This window comes from Dermacentor silvarum, chromosome 3, assembly GCF_013339745.2.
Source record: "Dermacentor silvarum isolate Dsil-2018 chromosome 3, BIME_Dsil_1.4, whole genome shotgun sequence".
Taxonomy (NCBI): domain Eukaryota; kingdom Metazoa; phylum Arthropoda; class Arachnida; order Ixodida; family Ixodidae; genus Dermacentor; species Dermacentor silvarum.
Window position 1 is genome coordinate 228935128 of NC_051156.1, and position 22833 is coordinate 228957960.

Here is a 22833-nt window from a genome sequence, read left to right on the forward strand (position 1 = left end):
TCGGCGTTTTGCCCGCGTTCGCACAAAATGCGTGCGGCGTTGGTGACTGTTGCCGGAGCCTCTGATATAAATAGGCACTTGGTGCCGCAGCTAAACGTCGCCTCCCCCCCCCCCCCCCCACGGCCTTTCGTGCGTCAGAAGAAGGCGCGTTTGCTCTACATATATGGTGATTGTAAAGGAGGAAAGAGACGCCTACTTCTGCAGCCCTTAAGGGAGCACGGCACAGAACGCGCGTTTGTTCTCCGCCGTGCGTTCACTCCCCGTGAAAGCGCGCGTCCCTCGCGCCCTTTTACTCGCACATACAGCGTTCGGCGGCGCGCGGCGACGATTTCATCTCCATTGACGTCATACGGAACCTCACGGCGACGGCGACGGCGACGGCGACGCCGACGGCAGAAATCTGCTTTGGAGTGTCCATATAATTGCTATCGCAATAAAACAGGCACTGCGTGCCGCAGCTAAACGTCGCCTCCCTTCCCTCCCCCTCCCCCACGGCCTCTCGGTCGTCGGAAGAAGGCGCGTTTGCTCTACATACATGGTGATTGTGAAGGAGAACAGAGACGCCTACTTCTGCAGCCCTTAAGCGAGCACGGCGCAGAACGCGCGTGTGTTCTCCGCCGTGCGTTCACTCCCCGTGAAAGACGCGCCCCTCGCGCCCTTTCACTCGTACATACAGCGTTCGGCGCGCGGCGACGATTTCTTCTCCAAATGACGTCATACGGAACCTCACGGCGATGGCGACGGCGACGCCGACGGCAGAAATCTGCTTTTGAGTGTCCATATAATTGCTATCGCAATAAAAAAAATGTTGCAGTGGCTTAGCTCGGCTATGCCAGGATATACGTAGCGTTAGCAAAGGTTCAGCGGATTATTCTTAGCTTTCCTGGTTGTATAGATTGTCAAGGATTAGACCCGCCGTGGTTGCTCAGTGGCTATGGTGTTGGGCTGGTGAGCACGAGGTCGCGGGATCGAATCCCGGCCACGGCGGCCGCATTTCGATGGGGGCGAAATGCGAAAACACCCGTGTACTTAGATTTAGGTGCACGTTAAAGAACCCCAGGCGGTCCAAATTTCCGGAGTCCCCCACTACGGCGTGCCTCATAATCAGAACTGGTTTTGGCACGTAAAACCCCATAATTTAATTTTTTTTTCACGGATTAGCTTGATTGTCATGCTTACTGCTGGTCCAATGACACAGACAAACGCCAGTCAAAAGCGCAGCGGCTCCAGCGCAGTGTCAGACGGCGACTGCACAGCGAGCGCGCGCCGGCGCCAGTGCGTCTACCACGGCTACGACGTCACTCCTCTGGAATGCGCAGACCGGCGGCGGTGAGTCGCGCGCGGCGGCGGCGGAGTGCGCGAGAGGTGCCGGCTCCGCTGGCTCCGGTGCGCAAGCCGTGTGACATCACTGATCCTTGCGCATGCGCAGCACGGCTCTTGATGTGCCGCGCGAAACGGGCTTGGCTAGGCCAGTGTAGCTAACGCTACAAAAAGGTGCGGCCTGCCGCGTCGGGCGCGTTACAATGGGAGCGAATGTGACAGCCGTAGTTGCATTGTCGACCGCTTGGTTGGGCCGAACGGCGCTAGTCATCGGCGATGGAACGCGCCGTCCGCTGGCACGCGCGACGGCGTTCCAAGCGCGTTCCTGACGCATTTGCTATGCCGATGCCAGACAACAGCCCCCGACGTGTGGCGCCGCGGCGGATCACACCGTTTTCGATGCGCGCGGCAGGCCGCACCTTTTTTCTTTTTTTTTTTTTAGGGGCGAAGCTCCTTAGGGTGTGGGTCTGTCCCTCCTTTGTAGTAGTAGTAGTAGTAGTAGTAGTAGTAGTCGTCGTCGTCGTAGTAGTAGGTAGCCACGTCTACTTTTATGAAAAAAAAATTCCGTAAGTTGTGTCCGTAGCGCGGAATCGAACCAGGGACCCCTCGCTTCCGAACGCGCGGCGCTAACCACTACGACACGAAGCGCACATGGACACACGCACCACGATGACAATAAATACCCAACATTAACGAAAGACTGCGTTTCTAACGCGTTTGTACTAGCGCGTTACGGCCCGTGTAAGAAGCTGGTGTAAGACGCTGTGGCCTCTCCGCCTTACCCCCGTATTCATAAACGCTGATGGCGTCGGCAAACGCGGTGCACGTTCCGGCATGAGTAAACGGCTGCGTAAGGTGCTGTGGCCTCTCCCCCTTACTAGAGAGTACTGCACGTTTCTAACGCGTTTGTGCTAGCGTCCCCTTCAGCGGGAGATGGTGCAGTTAAAATGAAGGGCGCTGTTATAAAATAGGAATGACGTCACATATGGCGCGTGTCATTGGTGGAAGTCAATCGTTCGATTTAGTGCGGCGAGACTGGGCGAATTACACGGAAGATTCACGGTTTACCGATGATTCCCTCCGGAGCTTCGCCCACTCATCATCATTCACCCCGTGGAATTGGGGTGTTTTTTATCCAGCGGCCGTGATTTGGCCATACCGAGGCGCAGTTAGAACGCAGGCAAGAGCTTGCGCGGGCAAGGAAAGTGCGAAAAAAAAAACATTTCACCAAAGGGACTATAATGATTTCGCATCCCCACCCGTAAGCAGTCTTAAGCGTCTATGCCGTATTTTTCGTTTCACATAAATGACTTCATTAGCATTCTTTTAATACAGTAAGCAATTCAATATGCAAACCACAGAAACATGTTTTTCGCGTGTGAAAATAATCGCAGTTCGCAGTCCTTTTCTTGCCTACTTGTTCTGCGTGATCCACTGTGTATTACAGAAGCTACAGAACCGTGAAATCTCAACTATTTCGGGGCTACAGCGAGCTGATCGCCCTTTGGCTCATTTTATTACAAATAAAACATACCCCCTTAGCGATGCTGTACTGGTGAACATGCGTTTTTTTATATTAGCTTTATATGTATACTTCAAGAGAAGCTGTAGCGTATGCGTGTGCTACTCCTCTTCTTCTCTGACATGGCATAGGTTTGCTGATAACTTTCATAACAGAAACAACAATCTGAAAAAAAAGAGACACAGAGACATTCGCGTACACAAAGGTCGCATATAACAGTATAAATGTTCATATAACATAAATGTTCACGCTACATAAATGTACACACAACAGTAATGTTCATGCAACACATATGTTCTTGAGCACTCCTAAATAAAGTATGTCTTGCAAGTGCTACATTCCAAGCACAACACTCACCCACTCGGATACAAAAACCACCGAAACGTGAAAATACGAAGATTCACTCAAACGAGAATATCTGATATTTGAAAAGAAAAAGAAGAACATTACGAGCAATAATAAGAATGACTAGGTGATAGAAATTGTTATATGATTTAGTAACTTTTTTATATTTTTAATTACGTCAAGAATTGTACTATTTTTCTGACGGTCATGGGCCCGTATTTTTTTTTTTCCTAGTGATAGTGGTCATCTATCCAAAGCATGCAGCTTTGCCAAAATCTTCTTATGGCTCCGAGGATCACAATTATTATTATTATTATTATTATTATTATTATTATTATTATTATTATTATTATTATTATTATTATTATTATTATTATTATTATTTGGTTTGTACACATATAACACAAGGACACGAAGGAAATAGGGAGGGAGCAAGCTGACAACTGCGACCGAGAGGGGCACAACGCCTGCCTACTCTTTCCGGAGGAGGGAATAGAGGAAATGAAAATATGAGGAAAGAAAAGAGGAAATGAAGAAATGACAAAGACGCAGACAGAACAAAACAAAATACGAATAATGTCTGTAAACGGGAGGCCAAGTCAGTGTCCTTCAGAAAAGTTAGCAGGGCTCGATGAGCCTGGTCACGTCGGGAAGCACACCCCTTTGGAAATAGGCAATCGTAAAGGGTCGTACATTGCAGCCCAATAAGTATATATTGCTTAATTAGCAATGCGCGCTGCGCAACGAATTCGGGACACTCTAAAACGAGATGTTCAATTGTCTCACAGGAGTCACAAAACGTACACGACGGGCTGTTCACACGTCCTTGTCGGTATAGGCGTTCGCGCACCAACACAGACCCAACCCTTAACTTATATAACAGTGCTCTAGCACGACGGGGCAAGTCCCGACCACGAACACGGGAGGGAACGATCCGTCTGCAACACGCCGATCTGGGTGCTGCTTTAGGAGGCGTATCAGAAGACGAGCGTTTTCAAACATGCAGGAAATGTCAGGGCAGTCACATTCGTGGTGGGCACAACTTGAAGCGAGGCGATCAGCCTCTTCATTTCCAGCGATGCCCACGTGCGAGGGTATCCACTGGGCAATGAGGGACACTCTACAGGAAGTAATATTGCTGGAAGTTTCTTGGATACTGCATAAAATTGGGACTATCGGCATCTTGTCTCAGTCGGCAGCACGGGAGTCTGTAAGAATGACGACCTTCAAAGCGTTTAATTCTTCGTGTACGTTCTTCAGGGCAACATCAATCGCTGTCAGTTCAGCACTTGTTGATGAGGTTGGATGTAGTATTCTAAACACCCGTCTGATGCCAGTCGAAGGGCAAAAGAAAGCTGCAGAAGCGCCTTTGGCGTCGCTGTGTATAGATGCGTCCGTGAATATTTTAGTATAGCCTACGAATTTTTCAAATAGGTGGGACTGGGCCAATTGAAATAGTGCCGAAACAGGCTAGGTAGATTTTTTGTGTATTTCGGAAATTGACAAATAAATGGGGAAGGAACATTTGTTGCGCTTCTTTGGAGTTGTAAATGAAGTTAATAAATATTTTGATTTGATTTGATTTGATTTGAAGTAGTGTCTCCTGAACTGCCAGTAATGTCCACAAACAATGCAGCCATTTTCCCCATCCGAGAGAACGGGCGCTGAATCAGCCGATTAATCAGTGCTTGGCCGTCTGATGCTCGGTACAAACGCTCGATATAGTGTAGCGCTCTCTGGTCTGCTTGCAAGCTGAGGGGCCACTGGTGCGCTTCTGTGAGTAGTGAAACAGATTGCGCCTCACGAGGTAAGCCAATCATCACTCGGAGGACAACTTTTGCAGTGCAGAAGAAGGAGCTACGTGCTCCACAGGACCACGTAGCGCCGTCAATTTAGCGTGTCTTATGCAAGACGCTTTTTTTTTTTTACAGGCGGTGCCTAGCCCAAGTATATGAATTAAGAAAGCGGCTAGATTTAATCGGCATATGTAGTTCTATCGCATACACATAGATGAAGAATTCGGCAGCATGTTACACTCCTGTAACCCTTGAAGGCGAAAGCCTGCTGCATACTTGGTAATAGCCGTAGCGTACTCCTGACGCCTACCGCGCAATCCGCTGGGCCCCGGGCGAGCGTCCTCTATCGGCGTCTCTCTCGCTTCGCAGACGACTGTCACCACTTTAACCACAACCGCCGCCGCGTGACCTCAGCGACGCAGCACCTGTTTTATTGCGATAGCAATTATATGGACACTTCAACGGGATTTTTGCCGTTGGCGTCGTCGTCGCCGTCGCCGTCAGGTTCCGTATAGGTTCCAAGGGCGATAAAATCGTCGCCGCGCGCCGTACGAGTAAAAGCGCGCGGGGGACGCGCGCTATCACGCAGAGTCAACGCACGGCGGAAAGCAAACGCGATTGTCGCCCAAAAGGCCGTGGGGGTATGGGGGAGAGGGAGGCGGGGCGACGCTGTGCTAAGGCAACAAATGCTTATCTTGCAACCCAGCGCAAGGGGAACTGGCAACGCAATCTCCCACTCGAAAGCAAAAAAAAAAAAAAGCGGGGAGGCAGCGCGGGAGGGACGGGGGGAGCAGCTTCTACTCTGCCAACAAATACGCTTGCACTGGCTGTGGTGCCGTCGCCCGCACCGTCTCTTTATCTCCACCACGGCCGGGCTCGACTGGCGCGCGCACTCGCTTCTTAAGAAGCGAGCCCGGCCGTGTCTCCACACGGCTCTGACCTTTATGCGCTGTCCATTCGCCGCTCAGTTTCCGTTGAAGCGATAGACCGCACGATTCTTCGCCCGCTGCAGCGGCCGCGCCAGCGTTTTGACTGTCGTTGTCTGCAGGCATTCAGTGTGATCTATTCATGTTTGCTTGTGCGTGATAACACCACGCTTGTCAATTCAGTTAGAAAGCGAATGTGTCCAAGTTTATGCGGCCGATAAAACTACTCTACTATCCCTACTCCGAATAGCTCTCTACCAATTTGCTATCGCAATTGATGCTTCGCCTTTCGGGCGAAACTGCGACATTTTTGTGTGTGCGCGCGCCGCTCGTTCCCCTCTCCACCCACCCCTCGCTAGGAGAAGGCCACGCGGTTCCAGCGCGCACCGCTCGCGAAGCTTTATAGGCTCAAAATTGTCGGCGGTGGTGGTGGTGGTGGTGGTGTCACGCTGAAAAGTGGGCCGATCCTGGTGATAGTGCAGAAAGTGTCCAAGCTCAATGGCACATACCACGGGTCAAAAAAGGGAGAGAGAGAGAGACAGATAAAGAGAGAGCAAGAGAGAAAGAAAGACAGAGAGAAAATCACCACGAAGGTCAGACACACACACGACAAGCTTCGCTTACCCCATTTTCTCGACAGGGGAAGGGCTGGTGATTTTTGTAACCACTCGACTAGACGCCGTGTTTTTTCAAGGCCATCCCGCCACGAGCCACTTAAGGCTTTCGCCTTAATACATTCGTTCTGTCTCTGTATATGTTAGTCGTCCATCTGTACAAGAAGACGTTTGCAACTTTATAGCTTCACACTTTGTTACTCTTCGCACTAAAATGCAGTACGATTCACAGCTGAAACAGCATACTATTACAATGTTCCTGAACAAATTATTTTCATTTTTTGCGAGATCGATTAGGTCAAGACAGCATAACTATTTAAACAGCTTATAAAATTTATGTACTGTTATGTATGTAACCTCAGCACTATTTTTTGGTGTTATTGATTACCTTTACGTTTGTTACTGTATAGCGCGCATATTTTGACGCTGCCTTAGCACGGAATGTCTTCTTTTGTTCTGGCTGCGCCATTGCAGAAAATTGCTGATGTATTTCACTTTATGTCTGTTTTGCATCGCATGAGTGTTGATAGGAGCCCGGTACCTCGTAGGCCAGATATACTGCCTCTAGTATCAGGCTCCAACGCAACGTTTTTCTGAAATAAAAATTCATTTCAACTCAACATACCTAACAGTATCACGATAAGTATCATACACTCATAAAAGTGCTGTTTAGTGTTCAAACTGAATTAGGCACGTAGGAGTTACAGTGGAATAGATCTACGTGTGTGCTCATACCAGCGTCTACAAATCACTTCTTTTCATTTGCAGGGTTCGGGTTCGTGACATTCGAGAACGAAGACGTTGTTGACAAAGTGTGCGAGATCCACTTCCATGAAATAAACAACAAAATGGTAAGTCAACAGCTATATACGGTCTGTTTGCTACCTTCGTTTTTCCAATGACTTTGCAAGGCACACGCTCCAGAAGAAAGCACGACCTAACTCTCCGCACGTGTGCCTATACTGACCGTCAGGTTGGCCCCCTGGCGTCCAAACGCTTCCCGCTGTCCAGTCTCGTCTCTCGATTTTCATCTCAGCATCTTTCCAAGTAGGCAATGTTTCGCCATAGGCTCAACACAAATATGTCTGGACTTATTCGGATGACAATCTCCGCCGTTTGGAACCGACCCAAATCCCTTGACTAATTAGACAAGTTATCTTATTAGAATGGGAGGGTATGATTCCTGGAGTTTCTTTACACTTGCACGGCGCGGTGATTGAGCTAGGTTAAAGTGAAGGCCAGAGATGAATTTTTAAATTTCGTTCCCTGACCGCGACTTCACTGAACCAGTGTGTGACACCATCGTTGCGATTCAGCATTATGTGCAAGCGTGGAGCATACATTGTTTTAGGGATGTGTTGCGGTGCTGTACCTTTTTGATGAATAAACAAATGACTGACGTCGGCAGACGTTTGGCATATCACATTTCACCTAAAAGAAAGTGTCTTCGGTAAGAGCGTCGCCCCCTGTAATTTCGTTTACGTTCGACTTCCTTGGGTGAGAACGAGATCGCGCCGCGGATAGAAAACATTTAGCTGAATTTCGCACCCACATGTATTATGCACACAAGCGGTTGGTGAAACTTGCTGCGCTGTAGGTAGGTCTCTTTCAATTGAAGACAGGCGTACCGTCTATACCGGGTGTTTCGGGAAACTTTAGCTTGGGGAAAACAGTGGTTCTTCTTGCAGGCGAACGAGACCAACGGCAAATTCGAGGCCGTCTTGAGTTACTCAGACCACATTTTGAAGTGCGATTACTTAGCCAATTGGTTACGTTTTGGGGGAAATATTTGTTTCAGGGCATATGCTGTATGGATTATAATGTTGTGGAGTATGCCTAAAAAACACACTGAAGTTGTTTTCGTAACATTATCCTTTTACGTGGTTCCTATTCCGCGCTCTCAAGGAAGCCCACGAATGAATGAATGAATGAATGAATGAATGAATGAATGAATGAATGAATGAAATCAACTTTATTGAAAGGTCCTGCGAGTCGTAGGGGACCGTCGACCCCTACGAACTTGGCTTCTCCCACGACGGGACCGTGAGCCGAAGCTCAGTCCACGAAATATGAAAATAATGACGTCACCACGCGCCTGTGCGACTGTGTTGAAGCGCTGTCAGTCGTTGTTTCTGGTAACGAAGCCCGCATGTGCAGGTCTGTCCTAGAGTGATATCCCATAATCCCCCAGTCGCCCGGCTCTGAATAGTCACACCACTTACTCCCGTTGCAAGTGGCCACAGATTGACGCTCGCGCGGCTCGGGGTCGACAAAGCGTTTCTTAACCTCAACTATATATGGGTACATGTCAGGGCGACGTGTAAACAAAAGTAGGAGAGAAATAACTGTGTTTGCACGTCGCGCTAATATGTAGCCCCTAGATTTGAACCAACTCGCCCAGCAACATATTCTACTCAACCTCAACTATACAGCACTAAAGCCCGTGAGACAAGCCGAATTACTACTTAGGGCTAACTTCACTTTGGGCACACCATGAACAAACAACACCGGCTGCCCTTGTCATTTAGGCCCGTGACGTATTTCCTTCTCGACAACGTCATGCGGGCTTTGTTCTTTCGAAACACGATTGAAAGCGCTGGTGCTTTCATTTTTACGCGCAAGCAAAGTAGCCCACTTGTGAAAGTCGGAGATGTTTAGTGTGAATCTGCGAAGGAAGCGGAGGAGGAAGGCGCCTGGAGGTGGAGAAGAGAATCGCGCGCCGGGGAAAGCACGAAGGAGCGCGCTGAGCGCCCGGCAAACCAACGGCCCCAGAGGTGGCATTGAGCGGGGATGGAGAAAAGAGGCGAGGAGGAGGCGCGCTGGGTTGACCTCCTCGGTTGCTGTGCGCGGAGTGGGCGAGCGTCTCGTGATTGCGCCTTATGAGCCGACGTTGGCGGCTCAACCTCGCACGCGCAGGGGTGGAAAGCCGTCTTTCCATCGAAAGGGGGGGGGGGGGGGGGGGGGGTTTACTCTGGGCGCTACTGCTTATGGGGCGGTCGTATATTGAAAGCGATCTGCGATGCGGACAGTCTAGCCGCCGAGGACCGATAGCTTCATGTGCACACCCATACGCTTGCGCGTCACCCGCGTTCACCAAGTGAAACGCCACTGTAACGTTTTTAAATATTTCACCATCTTTCTTCGAGCCCTTCAGAAAGAGCCACGTAGGAGACGTCCACGACCAAACTTCATTCGTGGTTCTGAGCACACTCTACAACTTTTCAAATACAATTTATAGCCTAAAGGAACTATATAAAATTTTACATGCTTGTGTATATTCCCACGCGTTTTTTACATGTTCATTCCATGATCATCATCGTCAGATCGGGCGCCCATTTTCGGACGACGTGAACGACGTGGGTTGTTGTGGCCACTTCAGTAAACGTACCGTTCGCTGCCAGTGGATTTCTCTCGCCTTCCCTCTCGCGACAATAACTAATTATACTTAAACAATTATTCTGAGACCGCTAAACAGTATGCCGTTCGTCATTCTTCCAGGGCGTGACACTTCTCGAAAGGGTATTTTATTATATTTACTTTAAGTGCGGGGCACTTTAGGGGCCCGGGCTGTCGGCGTCTAATGTGTCATATCGTCACGCTAAAAAAACACAAGCGCAAAACAGGGTAAAATTAAACTAATTAGATTCGGAATAATATAAAATACAGGAATACTCATGAACTAATCGAATTAACAGAAATTCGTTAAGATCGCTTCTAACACGCCACGACCTCCTCTATAAAGGTCGTGGCGTGTTAGGTTAAAGGTCGTGTAACACGCCCGGCTGATACCGGCGCAGCTTAAGAGAGGGCGCCACCACCCCACAGGTGGAAGGGTCCCGCTCGCCGCGCCGCTCTAGCGTCCAATCAGCGCGCGACATCTGGCAGGAGAGGATGAGCGCGCCTAGAAAAGCCGTTCCCGCGCTCTTGGACGCTCTTTCGCGCCATAGACGCCGAGCAGCAAGCACGCTTGGCAGGCGCACGTCCGTGAAAGACAGCGCCCACGCAGGGCTTATCATGCGGTGCGCGCCCGTGAAGCTGAAGTTGCTCGCCAGCACAGGCAAGCTAATCCCAACATAGTCAAAAGAATAGCTAAACACAGGATAAACACAAGGGAAACACCGGCGAATCACTGCTCCGCACTTCCCCAGCTTTCACGGTGAGCGGAACTGCATTACCGCCGAGTTTACCATTGGAATAGCGCCGAGCGACGCCACAATAAATTGTTTTTAAGGCTGTGTGGCATGTGCGGTCTAAGCTGGTCGCCAAAAGCTAAAGCACAGCTTTTTTAATTAGGTAATTCTAAGCATTTATTCTTTTTTCCTGTAACGTGTATGAGTCTGGCTCACGCAACGTAACAGCTAGGCATGCAAACTTCTTGTCCTTACCAATTGCAATGTCCGTTTGGTTATGGTTGCTTTAACGTCGCCACCGCTTAATGTAACGGCCGTACGAGGGAATGAGGTTCCAAACAACCGTCGTACCAACTCGCAGTAGTTATGTGGGCATTCCTGCAACTTGTACACTGCTGCACGCAATTAGCGCGGCAACGCATAGCCTCATCCACCTCGATCTGCTCGATCACGTGGCTACCGGAGCAAAAAAAGCGCGCTCGGCGGCCAAAGCGACGTGCTCGCGCGAGCGTTTGACTTATGCAAATCGTTCGAGAAATATCCTATTCTTGCCTAGTGGCAGCCTTTTTTCTGCGGGTTCTGTGGGATATTATACTTTCCTCGAGACTTTGTGAAAGCACTTGCTGCCCAACTCGTTCCTTCCCTCTGGCTCCATCTTGCTCTTCTATATTCGGCGAGTAGTGCAATGCGCCTGCATCCGTTACCAATCGCTGCTCAGGGAGTTTCCTCCCAAACGCCGTAAAATTGTGACAAGTCGTATAAGGGCCGGAATCTAAACGACATCACGACATTCTCCAACGCTGCAGGCGCAACTGTCTTACATTTGTCACCTTGTCCGCGCCATTTTAGCGAGGGCAAAAAAAAAAAAGTCCTAGCGAGAAATGTCGGCCTTCTCTCTCTCTCTCACCGGGACGCTTTCTCACATTACCCGCCGCAATATTTCAGGGGTGCTACGCATGAATTGGCTTTATACAAAACCTCAAACGCCAAGAAGTGGTTGGTCACGTGGCTAGCGGCCATTAATTATTTCCGCGCCACGGACGCAGTTATGGGGAGAGAAATTGCGCGCGCGGCTGACTTCGTAGCTGTGCTTGTGCAGCTGTGCGCCTGCATTGGCAGCCATCAGGCGCTCCGATACGAAGCCGGCTCATGTTTTGATTCGGCGCGCGCGTCTTGGATTAAATGAAGCTTGAAGAAACTTCGACGGTAAGCGATGCTCTATCGGGCGTGGCTACGTTACTCGAACTTACACACACACACACACACACACACACACACACACACACACACACACACACACACCACACACACACACACACACACACACACACACACACACACACACACACACACACACACACACACACACACACACACACACACACACACACACACACACACAACACACACACACACACACACACACACACACACACACACACACACACACACACACACACACACACACACACACACACACACACACTATATATATATATATATATATATATATATATATATATATATATATATATATGCACACACTCCCGCTGCGCAGCACGCAGTGAAACACGGGTGGAACACTCGCGGCGAAATGACACACAATCGAAGGTTCCGACCGGGGTCCGGCCTTCGTCAGAATCAATGTGCATTCATTCATTCATATATATATATATATAGAAAGGATAGAAGAAAGTCGGTCGAGATACGTTTCAAATGTCGGTGAAAATACACTGACGTCATCAAGATAACACAGGCAAATAGACCATTTAAAACCGTGGAAGAGGGTGTCGATCATGCGTTCGAAGGTGGCCGGGGCGTTGCATAAGCCGAAGGGCATGACTTTAAACTGATAAATGCCGTCAGGGCTAACAAAAGCGATCTTCTCACGGTCCATGTCTTCAACGGCGATCTGCCAGTACCCTGACCGAAGGTCGATTGAAGAAAAATACTTGGCGCCTTGAAGGCAATCCAGGGCGTCGTCTATGCGTGTGAGCGGGTACACGTCTTTTTTGGTGATCTTGTTAAGATGCTGGTAGTCCACGCAAAATCTCCAACTGTCATCTTTCTTTTTAACCAGAACCACAGGATAATCCCAAGGGCTGCAGGACGGCCTGATTATATCTTTGGCGAGTATCTTGTCGACCTCCTTTTGAATGATGCGGCGCTCAGCTGGAGATAAGCGGTATGGCCGTCGGTAGATCGGATGGGCATCGCCAGTGTTTATGCGGTGCTTGACAGCGCAAGTTTGACCCAGAGGACAGTAACAAATGTCAACGACGTCCCTATAAGAGAAGCGGAGGCGAAGGAGATCATCAGCGTGATGGGACGAAAGGTCTGCAGACAGTTCTGGTGAAGATGGGACATCGGTGGTGTGCGAGCGACCAGCATCAGGTGGAGACAAGGCCGAGATAACGTAGTGGTAGGAGGGCGTCAGCATAGCGAGTGAAATGCCCTGTGAGAACACTTGTGAGTGCAGTCCGAAATTGATCACAGGGAGACAAGTAAGATTGTCCCGTAGAGTTATAACATTGTGAGGAAAACCAACACTGCGCGTCAACAGAACGGTGGTGATGGGGGCGACCACATAGTCACCGTCGGGTACTGGTGGAGAGGGCATCACAGCAACACAAGTCACGGCTTGCGGCGGCAAACGGACGTGCTCAGCAGAACAGAGCCGACTCTTGATTTGTCCGGGTTGATCAATTACACTTGGTAGGTCAAGCTGTACAGTACCAGCGGAAGAATCGATGAGGGCGGAGTGGGCGGACAAAAAGTCAAGACCGATGATGACGTCATTGAAACAGCAGGCGAGGACGGTGAACAAAACAGAAGTTTGACGGCCAGCAACACTGACACGTGCGGTACAGGGGCCAGCTACGGGATACGTACCACCGTCGGCCAAACGTACAACACGTGATGGGGCAGGGGTCATAACTTTCTTCAACTGCTGGCGGAGGTGAGAGCTCATAACAGAAATATGGGCACCGGTGTCAATCAAAGCTGTAACCGGTAGGCCATCCACTTCAACGTCGACCAGGTTCTGATTGGTAGGGAGCGTCAACAGAGGAATTGGCGGGCAGGTCGGAATAGCAGCGGCACCTCCAGGAACTGCAGCCGTCAGTTTCCCGAAGGAAAACGCCGGGAGTAAGACGGGGACGGGGAACGGCGTGGTGGAGGTGACTGAGAAGGTCGGCGTCGTGGTGAGGGCGAGCGGCTGTAATGGGCGGTGTTAGTAGTGGTCTCGGCAGATGTTTCTCGGTCAGGTTGGCTTGGCACCTGGTGCTGACTTCAGGGTAGATGGTGGAAGCTGGAAAAGCTGGGTCGAGAAGACGAGGGCCAAGGACTTCGGCAATATCGTGAAATGTGTCCAACGCGTCCACATCGGAAACAAATTGGCTTGTCGTCAGGCGTCCTCCACGTATTCGGATCGCGATAATTCGGAGTGAGATAATGGCCTTGGAGAGGGTTGAAGGTGGCCGAATGGTAAGTGTCAGGGTGGTTCACAGAGCAGATGGTTTGAAGGTTTGCCAGTTCTTGACGAACAACGGATTGTATAAGTGGTATTGTAGGTTGGGCATCACTGGGCTCTCCTCGCATTAAATGTGCGGGCGATGCGGCCTCGATTTCGCGTCGAACGATTCGGGTGATAGTCTCCTATGTTGAAGGCTGAGTCGGCGTACGAACGTCCTCGCACGTTGATCTCGCTGCCGTGTTCGGAAGGCGAGCGAATTGGTGGGCGATACCTCGGCTTTTAGCATCTTCGAAGCGTCGGCATTCAGTAATAATCTCGTTGACTGTCGAAGGGTTTTTAATCACGATCAGGTTAAACGCATCGTCCGCGATCCCTTCCAGCACGTGCGCGACCTTATCGGCTTCTGTCATCTTGGCGTCAACCTTCCGGCAAAGGGTCAGCACATCCTGAATGTAAGTACGACTCGGTGGACGTCTGCACACGCGAGGCAAGTTCTTGGCGGCACGCTAGCAGCCTGCAGGTTGGCCAAACAACTCGCGAAGTTTAGTCTTACAGCCGCTGCGAAACGCCAACGCCGAGCCGAAGATCCGGAAATGTGTGCTCGATACGCCGCTGTGAGACGTCAACGGCGAGCCGAGAACGCTGAAGTTCGTGTTCGAGACGCGGCGGAGAAACGTCAACGGCGAGCCGCCGATCCTCGAGTGAAGCGGCGCGAGGCCGAGTCCAAGCGGCAACGACGACAGGCTGATTCCGCTGCCGCCCGCGCTCTCGATCGCGCCACGCAAGCGGCGGCGCGCGCTCGGCAGTTTACGCAAAGACCCTTTCTCAAAGACCCTTTGACTGTACACTTTAGCGACCACAAGGCTGTGATTATGGCCGTCAGGTACAATGACAACACAAACAGGTGCTGATGAATGTGTAAATAAATGGTTACGGTACAAATCCTCGTCTCGTCATTAATTTACGCCATTAAAATTACTACGCCGTGTACTCTTGGCGCAAGAAATGCATTCGCATTTCCTCACGATTCCCTTCGGGGAGGTGGGGGCAATTTTTTTCGGCTTACAGCTGTGACAAAAAAAAAATATTCCAGCAGAACCAATCTAACGTTGGATGTCGACGCTAATGCAATCAGCATTGAACCGACACGTCGATATGCAACTAGCGGCGAAGCCGCGAAGTCCGCGCGTGTCTGAATGACGTGGTTTATGTTCCGCCCAGCACCGGATAAACCTTAAAAGATTTTAAATAAGGTTGGCATCAAGAAGGTTCACTGTGTGCCCTAAATGGGTCTCAAATAGGTTAATCGAAAAGCGGCACACACCCGAGTTGATGCTTTTGAACTCGGTCCGCAAACCAGCGCTAGAGCAACGTGCACCTGAAGCGCCCAACGCTGACATCGTCATGCGCAAGAGAGAAAGAGACAGAGAGAGAGAAACGAAGAGGGAAAGGTAGGGAAGTTAACTAAGGACTTTCCCGGTTGGCTACCCTACACTTGGGGAGGGGAAAGGGGAAGAATAGATAAGGAGAGAAAAGAAAAAAATTGAGTCAGTCATTCGCAGAGACAGTCACAGAAGAATCTCCGCTGTCACAAGCGTTCGTACAATCTAGTACTCTTCTTCACGAACTGCAGAAGGGCTTTTGTGGCCTTTTGCATGCAAGAATGCATAGGCCATGGCCCAAGAATCTTTTCTTCCGAGAGCGTTCTGTTATCTAACAGGTTAAGTTTAGCTTGGAGAATACGTCGTCGAGTGTCAAAAGATTGAAAATGACACAGAAGGTGCTCGAGAGTCTCGTCGCACCCGCACAAATTGCACGCCGCACTGTTGGTCATCCCTATTGGGAACGAATAGGCGTTGGTAAATGCGACACCCAACCACATGCGACACAGTAAAGTTGTTTCACGACGGGAGAGTCCAGGTGGTAGGCGAAGTCGCAAGTTAGGGTCAAGAGAGTGCAAACGTGAGTTGGTGAAACCCAGGGAATTCCATCGCAGAAGTGTGGTGTGGCGAGCAATCGATTGAAGTTGCCGCGCAGCATCCGTTCTTGAGAGTGGTATAGGAACCAGCGGATGTTTGTAATGAGCCGAGCGTGCTGTTTCATCGGCGCTGTCGTTGCCAACAATTCCGCAATGGCTTGGAATCATGCGCAAGAATGCATCCATCACGCTGATGAAGCCAGTTGTTCCAGGGTTCACACATCACGGTATACGCACATCAGGGCCCGAATTCATAAAGGTTTCGTGTCTTTGTCGTTGGCTGGCCGCATTAGCTAATGTTATGTCCAGCATCATGATTAGCTGAATGTTTCTCTTACGAACAATTCTGGCTTAAGATCTTATTGTGAATACGGTCTGCAGGGGCGGAATCCACGAAACTTTTCGTTCGTGAGTGCTTTTTGCCATTGGTCAGTTTTTTTTTTTTTTCTGAGTACGGCCCAGATCACTCGCCTTTAAACTGGAATGAAATGTCACTTGGGCCGCGATTTCGTATCGATGCCTTCCACTCAATTCTATGCCACTCTTATCGTCCACAGTTTACGGCAGACTGATCCGATTGATAACACAGACGGAACGTCGCTCTGACCATTAACGAAGCGCGAAAAGCGCGCAAGAAATGGCATCGCAACAGGCATCGCTACAAAATTGTGGTCCTGAGCTAAATTTCTTGAAAGCATGCGATAGATATCGCCAAACTAATTTTGGCAAAGCCATAAGGCTAGAAAGCGTTTAGTGAAATGCGCTCATGTGACCCCGCAGTGCAGACCCCTTTCTGCACACGATGAGGCGGACGCGATAATCGCACGTGGCGTGTTGATCCCATGTGGTACTTTTGTGTGCCTTTGAAATATACGATCTTGCAAGCGCGGCCATGCGGGGTAAAGGTAGTGAGTTGGCGCGTCGGCTCGGGTCGAGCTGAGTCGGTGTTCTGCGTCGCTTCCGGCGCGAGCTGTAATGGCGTCGCTTTTTCACTGCGGAAAACCTTTGGCGAGTTCTGCCTGGTGCAGCCGTTTGGCTACAGTGGCTAGAATTCTAGCCACTGTAGTTTGGCACTCAGTATGTTGCACTGAGCGCTTTCGGTAGCTACGTTATCACTGCAAATATCTTTTCCGTGTCGCAAAATTTCGACGGAGCGAGTGTGGATGATAGTGAGCGAGGTGGGACACTCACGCCCATGAGCGCGACGAAGTGCTTTGCCAATCCAAGTGGACATATGGGCGGCGCATTTATTTCCATCGCCTGCGACGCGAGCGCTCCCTGATGGTGAGGCCGGCGACGTGTGGGAAAGCAAGACGGGCCGTTATCGCAAACGCAATTTATCCCGCGCGGCGCCACCCTGCCCGTGGACGTATTGGCACGCCAATCGATGGTCTTTTCGTCGTGGCCATGCACTCGCGCTGTCTCGCTTCCGCATATAGACGCTTGTCAACTTTCGGTGCGAGCTTTACGGGTATTTTTCATTCGTGAAAATATAACGGCATCTTATAAATTGCAAACCGCGTCGAGATCGTATTGCCAGTTGCTTCTTTATTTGCACTTTAGATTAACCGCGCAAGAATAATGCCGGTTCTAAAACGCAAGGGCCGTTCCTGCGCCATAAACAGCACTGCGTCACTTGCAGTTGTTGCAGTGCAAAAAAAAAAAAGGAAAAAAATGCGCTGGACAAATGTTGCTCTTACTCATTGGTTGACGACTGTCTTTTTATATCTTCTGCAGCATCGATATACACGAGTTCTTGCGACCCTCCATCTATCCCAGCCATCCTACATGCATCCATTTACCCAAAATATTCCGCACAGCATCTCCCGACGTAGGAAATTTCGCATGTCGTTCCGCAAGACACGGATTTCTGGATGCATTTCGTCTCCAAGAGGAAACGCGCGATGCTTGTCCACGCAGGGAGGCAATGAACTGATCGATCGAGCCGACTCGGACAACACAAACGCGAGTAACGGCGAGCGCAGCAGCGTCTGCAGCGCTTTCCATACCGGAGGCGTTCTGAGTATGCACACCACCACCTGGCGAAAATTGCTCGTTGAACCAGAGCCAGACCGAACATCCGTTATATCCACCCGCCCCGTATAAACTAAGCTCTTTTAAAGGATGAATATATGTTCTACTGCGCAGTGTTCAAGTCAACGAGGATACTTTGTGAAGCAAAATAAGCATGCACTTGAGCAGGGCACGGCGTTTCATGCCAGGTGGAACGACGCACACTGTCGGAACATGCTATGGAAGAGAGAGAGAGAAAATAAAAAGTGTCAGTGTAGCGTCCGTGACGTTGAAGGAAAAATACCGTTGCATTTTGGATGCGACATGAGTGCGCATGTGTATGCCTCACAGGTGTAGTGCGGATGATCGAGTGTCAAATTTGGGTGTTTGACGACAGGCTTTCGAGAAGTTGTACTTGAGATACTTGTGTGATATCCTTTTTTCAATTATTACTCACATGATATGAAAAGATATTGGCGCACAATTGCGACGCAGTCCACTCCTTACTAGTAGTAGCAGTCGTCGTAATAAAGCTGAATAGGAGGTATAGAATGAAGGTTCTACAAGCCTACGCCCCAACCTCCAGTCACGATGATGAAGAAATACAACAGTTTTATGAAGATGTTGAATTAGCAATGAGAAAGGCGCAAACTCAGTATACTGTAGTCATGGGCGAATTCGATGAAAAAGTGGGGGGAAAGCAGGCTGGCGAGCAAGCAATTGGAAACTGCGGCATCGATTCTAGGAACACATAGAGGGGAGATGTTGGTAGAATTCGCGGAGAGGAATAGGCTCCGAATAATGAATACCTACTTCAGGAAGCGCAGCAACAGGAAGTGGGCCTGGAAAAGCCCTAATGGAAAAACAAAAAATGAAATAGATTTCATACTCTCTGCCGATCCCAGCATAGTGCAGGATGTAGAAGTGTTAGGCAGGGTAAAGTGCAGTGACCATAGGTTAGTGAGGTCTAGGATTTCTCTTAATTTGAAGAGAGAAAGATTAAAGTTAGTCATGAAGAAAGAGGCCAACCTAGACGCAGTAAGGATAAAAGCAGACCAATTCAGGCTGGTGCTCGCAAACAAATATGCAGCTTTAGAAGAAGAAGATAAAGACAACATAGAGGTAATGAATGAAACCGTAACTAGGCTGATCTCAGAAGCAGCAATTGAAGTGGGGGATAAGGCACCAAGTTAACCAGTAGGTAAGCTCTCCCAAGTAACAAAGGACATAATAAAGAAACGGCAAAACATGAAAGTGTCAAACTCGAGAGATCAGATAGAATCCGCTGAACTTTCTAAACTGATCAACAAGAAGAAAGTAAGGGATATCCGAAATTCTAACGTAGAAACGGTTGAGGAAGCAGTAAAATATATGGACGCAGCATGAAATCAGTGAGAAGAAAACTAGGCATAGGACAAGGCAAAATGTATGCGCTGAAAGATAAGCAGGGCAATATCATCAGCAATTTTGATGACATAGTAAAAGCAGCGGAAGAATTCTATACTGAGCTGTACAGTGCCCAGAGCAGCCAAGCTACTTTCATTCGAAGTAGTGATGAACAGGATACAGAGGCCCTTCTATAACTAGTGATGAAGTTAGAAGGGCCTTGCAAGACATGACCAGGGGGAAAGCTGCTGGAGAAGATGGAATAACAGTCGATTTAATCAAGGACGGAGGAGATATCATACTTGCAAAGCTTGCGGCCCTTTGTACGCAATGCCTCATGACTTCAAGTGTACCAAAGAGCTGGAAGAACGCCGACATTATAGTCATCCTTAAGAAGGGAGACGTTAAATAATTGAAGAATTATAGACCAATAAGCTTGCTTTCAGTATTGTATAAAGTATTCACGAAGGTAATTTCAAACAAAATCAGGGCAACACTTCAATCAACCAAGAGAACAGGCTGGCTTCAGGAAGGGATATTCTACGATGGACCATATCCATGTCATCAATCAGGTAATCGAGAAATCTGCGGAGTACAATCAACCTCTCTATATGTCTTTCATAGATTATGAAAAGGCATTCGATTCAGTAGAGATACCAGCAGTCATAGAGGCATTGCGTAATCAAGGAGTACAGGAGGCATACGTGAATATCTTAGCAAATATCTACAAGGATTCCACAGCTACCTTGGTTCTCCACAAGAAAAGCAGAAAGTTGCCTATCAAGAAAGGGGTCAGGCAAGGAGACACAATCTCTCCAATGCTATTCACTGCATGCTTAGGAAAAGTATTCAAGCTCTTAGACTGGGAAGGTTATAGAGTGAGAATCAACGGCAAATATCTCCGCAACTTTCGGTTTGCAGATGACATTGTCCTATTCAGCAACAATGGGGACGAATTACAGCAAATCAGTGAGGACCTTAACCGAGAAAGTGTAAGATTGGGGTTGAAGATTAATATGCAGAAGACAAAGATAATGTTCAATAGCCTGGCAAGGAAAAAAGAATTCAGGATAGGATCGCCAGTCAGCCTCTAGAGTCTGTAAAGGAGTACGTTTATCTAGGTCAATTACTCACAGGGGACCTTGATCATGAGAAAGAAGTTTATAGAAGAATAAAATTGGGCTGGAGTGCATACGGCAGGCATTGCCAAATCCTGACTGGGAGATTACCACTGTCGTTGAAAAGTAAAGTGTACAATCATTGCATTCTACCGGTGCTAACATATCGAGCAGAAACTTGGAGGTTAACAAAGAAGCTCGATAACAAGTTAAGGACCGCACAAAGAGCGATGGAACGAAAAATGTTAGGCCTAATGTTAAGAGACAGGAAGAGAGCGGTGTGGATCAGAGAGCAAACAGGGATAGTCGATATTCTAGTTGACATTAAGAGCAAAAAATGGAGCTGGGCAGGCCATGTAATGTGTAGGATGGGTAACCGGTGGACCATTAGAGTTACAGAATGGATACCAAGAGAAGGGAAGCGCAGTCGAGCATGGCAGAAAACTAGGTGGAATGATGAGGTTAGGAAATTCGCAGGTGCAAGTTGGACTCAGCTAGCGCAAGACAGGGGTAATTGGAGTTCCCAGGGAGAGGCATTCGTCTTGCAGTGGACATAAATAGAGGCTGATGATGATGATGACTTCTTCGTTCTTGAATATGTGGTACATACCTGATACAGTTGCAGCATACAACATATACCACTTGTGGCGATTCGTGGGCCCAGGGACTCAGATACAGAAAGCAAAGTCACAGACAGGACAAACATTTATCAACGACAGACGGCGACAATTACACTTACGATGAGTTCACAAGACACCGAACTATTTCTGTAATGGTCCATGCAGTCCACGACTCACGCGAGTTCTCACAGCGCGTGTCTCACTGACGATGAGTGTCTTCGTAAGAAGGTCACTCACAGTACACTTGACGATGTCGGAGGCGCTTGTAGACTTGCAGCGCCGTTTTTACGACGGAATCGAGCAGATGATGAACTGTTCGCGCGACAGCACCGCTGGCTCCACGCGGTCAGCAACGCAGCACCACGAGCCCAGCAGGCAGTTGTGCAGACTCTTTCACGCGGCTCGCCCGAACGTCGCGCTCTCGACCAAGGTGACACTGGTACCGCCGGGCTCGAACGCTCCTTCACCGCAGGAACAGCGCCAACCCGCTCACAGTCTGGTCAGCTCTGGTCGGAACGCAGGTTCACCGCAGGATACGCCAGTCTCGTCCCGGCTAGCACCGGCTCGGCCCGTTTTGTGCCTCAGGTGGAACCCGTACGCCTATTTCTATTTGAGCCCCCTGGCAGCGCTAGCTCAGCCGTATGCGTTCCGAAGGCCTCGAGCTTCCATGCACGTTCGTCTCGAGCCCGCGCATTCACTTCTTCGTCATGGCTTACGTTGGCTTCTTTCAAGTTGTCTTGCTGGTTTCTTACTACAACACTACACAACATGGTTACAACAAAGTCGCGTTATCACGTACAAGTCAAAACAACAACAGACGTTGCAGACACACTTAAGGTAATAATGCGAACCGCAATATTGTCAGGTTGTAGTGACGCGGCAGGTAAGAGACATTCGCACAGCTGCGAATGACGTAAGCTAACTATTCATTGGACGTGCCCAGAAAAGCACAACGAAGACCCGCTCGCACAGTCGTCGATATCGAGCGTGATTTTGACCACCTGCCTTGCTCCGCAGGTACGGAGTGCAAAACGCTTACCTTTCTGCTGGATCTTCTTGGGAAATTGTAACCTTACACCGCCAGGCATAAAACTGCCTCTTCAGCCAAGCTGTTGTTTCTTGCCCATCCACCTCGTTTTCCGTTTCCGCCCCATTTCCCCGAGGCGAACAGCTTGCAGAAAACGCTCCAACCCGAACGGCGCCCCAGAACACCACCGTTATAGTGCGCCAGCGAAGGGGTGCTTCAGGTTGGCGGCTGCCAAGGGAATTAAAAGAACGTATCGCTCACTCAACCGAAGAAACCCGGGCGAGAGAGGGAGGAGAACGCCCAGTGCACGTCGTCGAGCGCAACGGCGGCGCGCAGTGAACGAAACGAGCGCGGGCTGACGGCGCTTTCGCGTTCCGCTGTTTCACCAAAACCATTCGCTTATTATCTCCCCGTCGTTTTATTGCGGGTTCGATCATTGGCCGTCGCTTGCCTTCATTCACCATCAGGTTCGAACCTGTCCAAAGTGCTCTTCAAATGTCGTCGCCAGCCAACGCTTGGTGCCAAGCTCTCCGTTTTCGCTGTGTCCGCGACAACCAGGCGCA

The 22833-nt window shown here is 49.5% G+C and overlaps 1 protein-coding gene across 4 annotated transcripts in view; it reads left to right on the forward strand.

Annotated features, from left to right (window-relative positions):
• The window catches only part of LOC119446839 (RNA-binding protein Musashi homolog Rbp6), a 648548-nt gene that overhangs the window by 499408 nt on the left and 126307 nt on the right, over nucleotides 1-22833 (forward strand). For all 4 annotated transcript variants that reach the window (XM_037711402.2, XM_049664456.1, XM_037711403.2 and 1 more), the window contains one exon: nucleotides 7292-7374. In XM_037711402.2, coding sequence (XP_037567330.1) covers nucleotides 7292-7374 — 83 coding nt within the window. The remainder of the gene's footprint in view (nucleotides 1-7291; nucleotides 7375-22833) is intronic.